The sequence below is a fragment of the Ictalurus punctatus genome, chromosome 5 (genome assembly GCF_001660625.3).
Source record: "Ictalurus punctatus breed USDA103 chromosome 5, Coco_2.0, whole genome shotgun sequence".
Lineage (NCBI taxonomy): Eukaryota > Metazoa > Chordata > Actinopteri > Siluriformes > Ictaluridae > Ictalurus > Ictalurus punctatus.
Genome location: NC_030420.2, coordinates 27,259,542 through 27,268,677, shown reverse-complemented (window position 1 = coordinate 27,268,677; position 9,136 = coordinate 27,259,542). Strand labels below are relative to the sequence as shown.

Sequence of the window (9,136 nt, the reverse complement as noted above, 5' to 3'; positions counted from 1 at the left end):
TTGCTCCATCTGCATTTGTATAAACAACTTGTGAAATTTCATCATTTCAAATGCATACAAATTTTGCAGGAGATCAGGTTCCATTGTTATTGTTGTGGTGGGACAGTAGCGTTGTCACCTCACAGATGCAGGATCACCAGTTTGATCCTGATCTTGGGTTACTCTCTGTGAAGAGTTTTGCATGTTCTACTAGCATCCATGTGGTTTTCTTCTGATTCTTCAATTTCCTCCCACTTCCCAAAAACCTGCTGATAAGTAGTTTGGGTACTCTAAATTGCCGTATTCAGTGAATGTGTGTGTGTGTGTGTGTGTGTGTGTGTGTGTGTGTGTGTGTGTGTGTGCATGGGGACCTGCAATACACTGGAATCCCATCTTGCACTCAGTGTTCCTGGGATAAGCTCCGGATCCACTGTGACCCTGATGAAGATAGAATGGTTAGTGAACATGAGTAATACGAATGAGTGAGATTGTTTACGAATAATGGCGAAAAAACAAGTAAAAACCAAGAAGTTCAACCTTTTTTTGTGCTAAATTTAGTCATTTGTCTATGGTTTCAGACACTTTTTGAAAGAGAAGGTGATATTTAGTTTGGTAGGAGTGACGTTAATGTGCCAGAGAAATAAAAGTGACTAAATGTCTGAATTATCCACCAAACATTTACCAATTTGGATACATTTAAATTTTACTAAGCTGTTACAAAAACATAGTTTATATTGTATATCCAAATGTACACCATCAACTGTAGGTATAGTACAGAATTTCAGGAATAATTTGTGTGGCACATTGCTGCCCTCTATTGCTAGCTTGGGAACCAACACGAGAACATAAGTGGACATCTTTGTAGTCTTGACCTCCGAGTGTGAACAGCACTGACTAATCTCATTAGGGTACCACTAAATATCTTCATTGGTCTGTGTTTTGCTCCTTCTCCTGTGCTTTAAATATTTCCACATGACATTATTGAGAATTATTAGATGAAAATCCAAGTGAAGATGTTCCCAACTTTCAGATAAGACCATATCGAATGTGAATAAAGCATGCAGGTCTGAGACGTGCTGGTCCATCCACCTGCAGATTCTCACCTTTTTCAGCCAAAAGAAGCTATTCTTTCTCTGCAGGTACAGAACAGGACAAGCAAACCTCCATAATATGTATATTTCACATAATCTCAAAGTAAACCCTGGACTAGCTTAGAATGGTTTAACAGCTAGGTCCCGAAAAGTAACGGTTTATGCTCCCCAGCTTACTGTGTTTCTAGGGAGCACCCTTAGTGTTTTTCCAGATAGGGGCTGCAAAAATGTGAAAAGCCTTCCTGTAGCTGTCTGCATCAGATGGAAGACAGTTATGCTTGCTTACAAAGCCAAAAATGGACTGGCCCTCACCTTCCTGAAGACACCATTCACATACCACACTGCACCATGTTCCATTTGAGCAACAAACCAGGCTCGACCACCATGCCTCGATGTAGACATGCATCAAAACTTTTCTCTGTCAGGTGGTAGAATGAGCTCCCCCTGGTTGTCCAAACATCTGAGTCACTAGTTTTCTTTGAATAAAGATTGAAGAGTCAACCTATTCACCAAGTACTTAAATTAGCAGTGACTTGTAGTGTTTCTGTTGCTGTGCTACCTCAGTGTACTAATTTCCAACAGAGTTTTAGCTTGATAGTATTCCTTAGACCATGAGCATTAGAATACAGTATATTTTTTGCTGGAGACTACAACGCACTTATTAGTCCCTCAGGATAGGTAATCTGCTAAATGCTGTAAATGTAAATAGTCTGATGTAAATGTTGTTTTTTAAAAACTGAAAGATACTAGAAAGACTTGGACCAAAAATCAAGCATGAAACACAAGCTGAGTGTGTTATAACCCTTTCTCTGTCTCAGGTGGAGTTGGAGGGGGAGTGTGGATGAGGAGCTTGGTGACAATTCTCGATCACCTCCATGGATCATAGAAGAACCTCCAACCCCCTTTTCCCTCTCCTTCTGCTCCTCTTTGTCGCCTGTCCATGTCTGAGTGGGCCAGCACGCTCTCCTCTCCTGCCTGGTCAGCCCTTCCTGATTCTTTGGGCCGTACCAAACAAGGACTGTCTTGGTCGCCCTGATCCGTCAGCTTTCGGAATGGAGTGGGAGGGACGTGTTGCTGAATTTTATGAGGACTCACTGGGACTTTACCCATATTTCAATACAGAGGGAGAGCCTGTGAATGGCGGCCTGCCCCAGCACACCAGCCTGGAGCGCCACCTTCAGAAAGTGGAAGGGGACCTTACAGCAACTTTGCCACAGACAGGAATGCCTGGCCTCGGAGTGCTGAGGTGGAAGGAGTGGGAGCCACAGTGGAGCCGAAACCTGGGGAATCAGCGGAAGTATTTGCAGACATCGCGAGCATTGCTCCGGGGTTTTTTCCCAGGCTGGAGCACAGACGAGGTGGAGAAATGGGCTCAGGTGAAACTGCTACCACAAATAAAACACATAGGACTACATCTTATTCCCATATTTATCATTGAAATGGTGTACCCAATTTGTCTTAAGCAGAATGTCGACATACTGATGTCATTTCCTGCTAGGTGGACTTTGAAGCAGCAGCCCAATTCATACTCATGGAGACCCTGAGAGAGCTCAAGAGACTCCGCCCACAGAGACTGTGGGGCATGGCTCCATACCCAAGCTGCTACAACTCTGATCCCAATCAGATGCTGCTAGGCAATTACACGGGCCACTGCCCTGCTGCAGAGATGGCACTAAATGATGAGCTCATGTGGCTATGGAAGCGAAGTGATGCACTTTACCCCATCCTTGCACTGGAGAAACTCCCCGATGGAACTAAGGGTGCATGGCTGTATGCATCCAATCAGATCAGAGAGGCATTAAGAGTGGCAGCTCTAGCAGGGACAACATTTGAGCTTCCTGTTTTTCCACTGGTCAAGAGTATGTACATCTCTTCCAGTAGCTTTCTCTCCGAGGTAATAATTTAAGTGGGAGTTAATTCATCTGCTTTTTGTTTCAATGATTAGAAGTAACTTTGTAATTCTTTGTGTAACTGTGTATATGGTAGATGGGAATGTTTTGACATTGTGTATATGTTTTTGTGTGTGTATCCATTGTGTACATAACTGTGTACACTGTGTATGTGTGTCAGGCTAATTTGGTGAATACTGTGGGAGAGAGTGCTGCACTGGGTGCAGCAGGAGTCATTATCTGGGACAGATTCCTTACTACTAAAACACAGGTATTCATTCATCCATCAGCTCCATTAGTCAGCAATCCATCCATCAGCCCATAATCCATCTATCCATTAACTCACAATCCAACCATCCATCAATCCGTCAGCCCATAATCCATCAGCTCACAATCCAACCATCCACCAATTCATCCAACCATCCACCCATCATTATTCCAGGGAGTCTCAACTCCAGCCATAGACTGGAAGACAAGTTTCAAGGTTCTATTTTAAACACCACTTTACTCTAGCAGTATTCAAATCATTATATCAGTACATCAGTTTTAGCTTACACTACTATCACTATAAGTACACGTTCCATACGAGTTACAATGTATAAAATTTAGTGTTTTTGCTGAGTACATCTATTCACATTCATCATTTAAAGGAATACCTTGGTCAATAAAATTTCCCATGTACTCCAAACGTCCCTAAACAAATATGGCTACGTTCATGGTACAGAGTTTTTTGTGATTTTATATATATATATATATATATATATATATATATATATATATATATATATATATATATATATATATATATATATATATATATATAAATATATATAAAAATATAGTTTGAGGGCTATATTTATGGTGTGTGGGCATATATTTACAGAAAAATATTTTGGATTTCCATGAGCTGTAAGCCATAATCATCAAAATTAAAACAAAAAAAAAAGGTTTGATGTATTAAACTTTATGGGTAATGAACCTAGAATATATGAAAGTTCCACTTTTTGAATTAAATTATGGAAAGAAAAAAAAAAGAACTTTTCCACGATATTATGAGATGCACCTGTAGACTGCAAAAGAGTTGGACACAAAGATGTGACACTTGCAATTAATGACAAAGTGTGTAAATTTGATTGTTTGCCAAACTCATAGTTTAAGCTTGTATACAATATTACCACATTTATTCATATTACAGTTATTAGCTACTTTTTTAAATACCTAGTCATTTGTCCACACCCAATTCACATATGCATGTCTTTTGTCCACCAGAAGTTGTGCTCTGATCTTACCTCATACGTGCAAGAAGTCCTTGGCCCCTATGCTGTCAACGTAACCATGGCAACACGTCTTTGCAGCATGTCACTTTGCAAGGGCCTTGGCCGCTGTGTACGCAAGAAAGCAGAAGACCCTGTCTACCTGCACCTTCCTCCTGCCCACTTCCTGCTGCTACGCCGGGGAGCAGAGGGCATCCGAGCAACGGGGCAACTCCCCCAGTATTACCTGGATGGGTGGAGACGGGACTTTCACTGCCATTGGTTTGAGGCATTGGAAGGAGCAGCTGCTGATCAGGAGTCAGTTGGGATTGAGAGTGGTGGTCAGAGGTCACTGCCCACAATAAAGCCAAACAATATTGCTATTCATATTGTGGGCACATATGGTCAGAGTGAAGGGATTGAGAAGACATTTGGGCAAAGTGAGGAGACAGTGGCTCCCATGACGCCTGCTGAACAAGAACCGTCAAAAAGTGGCTGCCCCGCCCACTTTGTGACCATCATACTTCTCTGTGTTCCGACATTCTTCAGCTTCACAAACTTTAACTTCTAAATCTGTCTTCCTGACAGATGGGGCATACAAAAGGAACCATTTGGCCTTGATTTTATTTGTTTAGCTTGAATTGTCTATCAACACTAATGATAGCTACAACATAAGAGAAATTAATATTGTTTAATGGTAGCAGAGACAAAACTGTGGGAAGGTGAACTGGATTCTCAGCATAGTCAGTTTAAAGTAGTGAACATCTAGCTAGTCCATCTAGCTTGAGATCCATCAGCTTTACAAACTTTTCTTTGGCCATTTTTTGTCTAATTTAGCCATTACAAATCCCCACCCCTACCTAGATCTCCTCGATCACGTGACAGCTACCAATCTAGGAACATGAGGGCTAACATATGCTTCCTCTGAGATGCAAGAAAGCAGAAAGCCAGCAAACAGCTCCCTATGCAACGTCATAGAGAAGATGACAGCACTTACAAGACAACACTGGGTGCCCTTTTCTGTATGTTTGAGGAAAGCCATCTTTTTCATTCAATTATACTGTCTTGGACTCCCCAGTCAGCTATGACAATCAGGATGCAGAGCATCACAAACTTTGACCTTTAAGAAGACAAGCTTGCTAAGAAAGCCAGTGTGTGTTAAAGACAAAACACAGACACAAATGCAGGTATGCACTGAAAAACTCAACAATTTCTTATTGTTCTGCTCAGTGAGCAGTAAGTAATGGCCATTTAAATCTGCTTTTTGTAAGACATTGTCGTGGGCTTGTAAATATTTAAATTGATTAATAGTACTCATTTTCTGTAGGCATGTGACTATGATAATATAAAATAAAGGTTCAGTAATGTAGTCTCACACCATTTGTCTAACATTTCTGATGTAATTTACTGAGATACGAATGTGCACGCCACTCCTATGGAAATTTGCCTTAAAAGGTTAAAGTGGCATTTTCCTGGACAGGATTCAAATTATGCCAGAAGTAGACCGAAGAGATAATTAATGCATTATGAAAGAAAATGTAAGATTATTTACTTCCAGACTATGAAGGCCTGAACTAAATTAAACTAGCCTAAACTTGTACTACTGTGAATTAGTGAATCATAATATTATGTGGAATGGAAATTCAAATTCAGCTAAATTAATAGCCAAAAAAACCCAAAAGAAAAACAAACAAACAAACAAAAAAACACAATGGATGAAAAATCACTATTGGGAAACATATTACGCAAAAGATTTCAAAGCACCACATGACTGAAGACAAAAGACACATCAGCTGCAGAAGCCTGGATGTCAGTTTGAAATGAATTTAGCACTGATGAGCACAAATCTAAAAAGAACCATACAACAATTTAAGAACCTTAATCATTATTTGCCCTTTTGTGGGAGTACTTCAATGGCAATTGTACTTATTACGGAAAACAGATATTGTAAAAGAACATGAAGATACATTTAAGACCAAAATAAAGTCACTGACCAGCCAACAATCCAGATGATGATCAGACGAGAGGGACACTTACACTGGTTAAATAAACATTTGAAATGCTCATACATTAAATATGAGCTCTACTAGAACCCCAGTGCAAATATGAACCTGGTTGTAGTGCAGGTGTCTAAGGGTTGCTGGTTGTAAGCATGGTCTGAGCATCATCACGGTCATCAAACAAAATCCCACCATGCCGCCTTCTTTAAAACAAAGCACACAGAGACAAGTGTAGTAAATCATGAGTTTTAACTTGAAGATTTTGTTTAGTAGTGCACACACTGTACATTAATCGAGAACAAGTTCTCATATCTGAGAGAGAGTGAAAATATGGTGCAGGAGGACATTTGGGGATATGGCATCCATGTAAACAGTCTGCTTCCCCTGGGAAATTTCCATATTCATAGACACTTGTAGCTTGTGCTGCATCAGGGAACCAGCATTTTTTTAAAAAAAACAATTTTACATAATTTACATCATGATGAAAGGTGCCACATGTCAAAAACCTCCAAGATATGTACATTTGAGGACAAGGTCATATAAGTTTTTCTCTTCGGCTCACAGACGAGAGCTTTTGCACCAAAAGTAAGAAGATCGCTGCTTTTACTTTATATTTGCAAGCATAAAAGCATAATCGTAAATCATGTAGCGTCAACTGTCACTGCTACTGTATGTGCGACTGTATCGTCTTCGTATTTACTGATCTACTGCAAATAATCCATTTCCCACCTTTAACAGCATTAGACTGAAGTGAATCCTTTAGTTTACACCCAGATATACTCCTGGAGTAACTTCATTACTCATTTGGACTCCAAATGATGAGATGAATTATGATTTTCAATTTAATTGCGTTATTCCAGTTTAAAAGAGCAGTTTAATCTATGGCTAGGTCTGGGAAGCCGAACTAAAGAGCAATAAAACTGAACTGGTTGGAATAATAAACAATCTTGGCATGCCGTTCTGTATTATACGGATAGTGAAAATGGATATTATGACCTTGCTTAACTTAGTGTACGGCTGCAATGCAGATTTCAGCTAGATGAAAGTCATGTGATCACACGATAACGGTCATGGGTCATAAAATTCCATCTGCGCAAGATACACAAGGGCAATGCTCTGTGAAGGAAAACAAGTTTTGACATGATTTATGAAGGTTACACACAATAAAAACATCCCTAAAGGTGTTTGTGTAAACAAATATCACATAACTGAAGAATCCATATGCATGCACATACACTTACCCACCCCTCTCTCAATAGAATTTGATTTAAAAGATAAAAAGGGTTTATCGACCCGGGAAACTAAATGTACTTTTAATTTTGCACTATTATTGTGACCATTTTTTTTTTTTTTTTAAATGTTAGAACTGAATTGTAATTTTCCACTTCTTGAAACTTTAGTTCTTTCTTCTATGTGCAGCTGTTCTTCTTAACAGAAAGTAAGTGTAGGGACACATTTGCACATATGAATAACCAGCGTCTCCTCTTTGACGCATGTACACACGCGTGATCTAGTGTAAAACCCGTATTTGGTGGCTGATGGGTGATAAGTGCATCATCAGATTTACAGAATGCTGTAGATCCGGTCAGCCGGTCCCGTCACCTCTATCAGTCCATCTGTCCAAGCTGTCCAAACTAACCCTTAATCTCATGTTTAGTCTTCGTTTTATCGTCAATCTAGGACAGACACGCAGATCTAGCCATGTTTAAAGCAAATCGGAACCATCTGCTACACCACCACAAAAAAGCATGAAATGATACTGAACAATAGTAAACAATAAACAGCGGTTATAAAAGCAGAGGCTTACTGTAGTCTCTCACCCTTTCAAAGGCAAAATACTAATTGTTATAAAATGTTATAAATGTCAGGTTTAATTACAGGCTCTCAGGAAGTGAACTGAGTTGAAGTGAGTGGATGATGAACAGTGCCGTCGGCAACAATATGTAAGAAACACAATGATGTTTTCAGATTTAAACTCTTAATAACAAGTTTGTGCTCTCACTGGGAGTTTGTGGCCTTCCAAATGCCTTAAAGTCAGAGGCCAAGAGAGAATAAACACTCATTCACACACACATCTCTAGTTAAGACACTATAATGCAGAGCAGCACAAGGCAGAAGCAGTAGTCAGCTGATAGGAATGTGCTGAAGTTCACCATGAGTGTTTTGTCTGTCATCTCACTTCAGATTGTACCATCGTTTGAGCTGTAGTGCTTCATGCCACCTGACCAAGACTAGACACACAATGGGAGATTCGGCCAAGACGCATCATGTGACATCATAACAACACATATTTAGCCAAACCCTCTTTGACTCGAGTGCGTCGAACATGAGTACAGCTAAAAGGTCTTATTTACCAACAAACATCACGGCAAAAGACAATTTTGCCAATTCAAGTTGTAAAATCAAGCATTTTTGGCTGCAACAAACACAAAAAAACTTAGAGAAATCATGTATGCACTGCCTGGAAGATTTCATGCTTGTCGCTTGCCTATCTTATTTGACTACTCTGGATTTGCTCTTTGGTTCTGATATTACTGTGGGTTACGGAGTCGGTCATATTAATTCATGGACTGTTGTTAATAAATCTCCTGTATATGGATTCACAATACTCTCTTGAGTCCTGTTGGCTACAGTAAATCAGCTATACCATGAACAGGCTCGAACATTTACAAAGAAAATCAGCATTGGCAAAACAATCCTTTTAAATTTTTTTTTACTTCAATTGGCCCCACAAAAGCATTTACAAATAACTGCACTAAAAGCTTGATAAAAATTAAGCCCAATTATGTTTTTCCACTCAACTAAAAATATTGGCACCCTTCATCAAAATGAGCAAAAGTATACAACATGCCATGAGTAATCTTTCACAATATTTGAGTTCAAGCCTACTGTAAGGAGGCATTATACTGCTTTTATTTTATTCT

General features: G+C 39.6%; 1 protein-coding gene across 1 annotated transcript; it reads left to right on the top strand.

The window, feature by feature from the left end:
• The first annotated feature begins 1,889 nt into the window (after nt 1–1,889).
• si:dkey-72l14.3 (Glyco_hydro_56 domain-containing protein) lies at nt 1,890–5,911 on the top strand. Its single transcript, XM_047155684.2, has 4 exons — nt 1,890–2,446; nt 2,569–2,964; nt 3,141–3,230; nt 4,229–5,911. Exons 1-4 carry the CDS (start codon nt 1,946–1,948, stop codon nt 4,781–4,783), a joined length of 1,542 nt encoding a protein of 513 aa, XP_047011640.1. The 5' UTR covers nt 1,890–1,945; the 3' UTR covers nt 4,784–5,911.
• Nucleotides 5,912–9,136: the final 3,225 nt, after the last annotated feature.

Bases quoted from the DNA above. Each gene is read 5' to 3' on its own strand.
- si:dkey-72l14.3 (XM_047155684.2), top strand. From the start codon at position 1,946: ATGGATCATAGAAGAACCTCCAACCCCCTTTTCCCTCTCCTTCTGCTC. The intron at 2,447-2,568 runs GTGAAACTGCTA...ATTTCCTGCTAG, and splicing joins AGGTGGAGAAATGGGCTCAG to GTGGACTTTGAAGCAGCAGC. The intron at 3,231-4,228 runs GTATTCATTCAT...TTTGTCCACCAG, and splicing joins TCCTTACTACTAAAACACAG to AAGTTGTGCTCTGATCTTAC.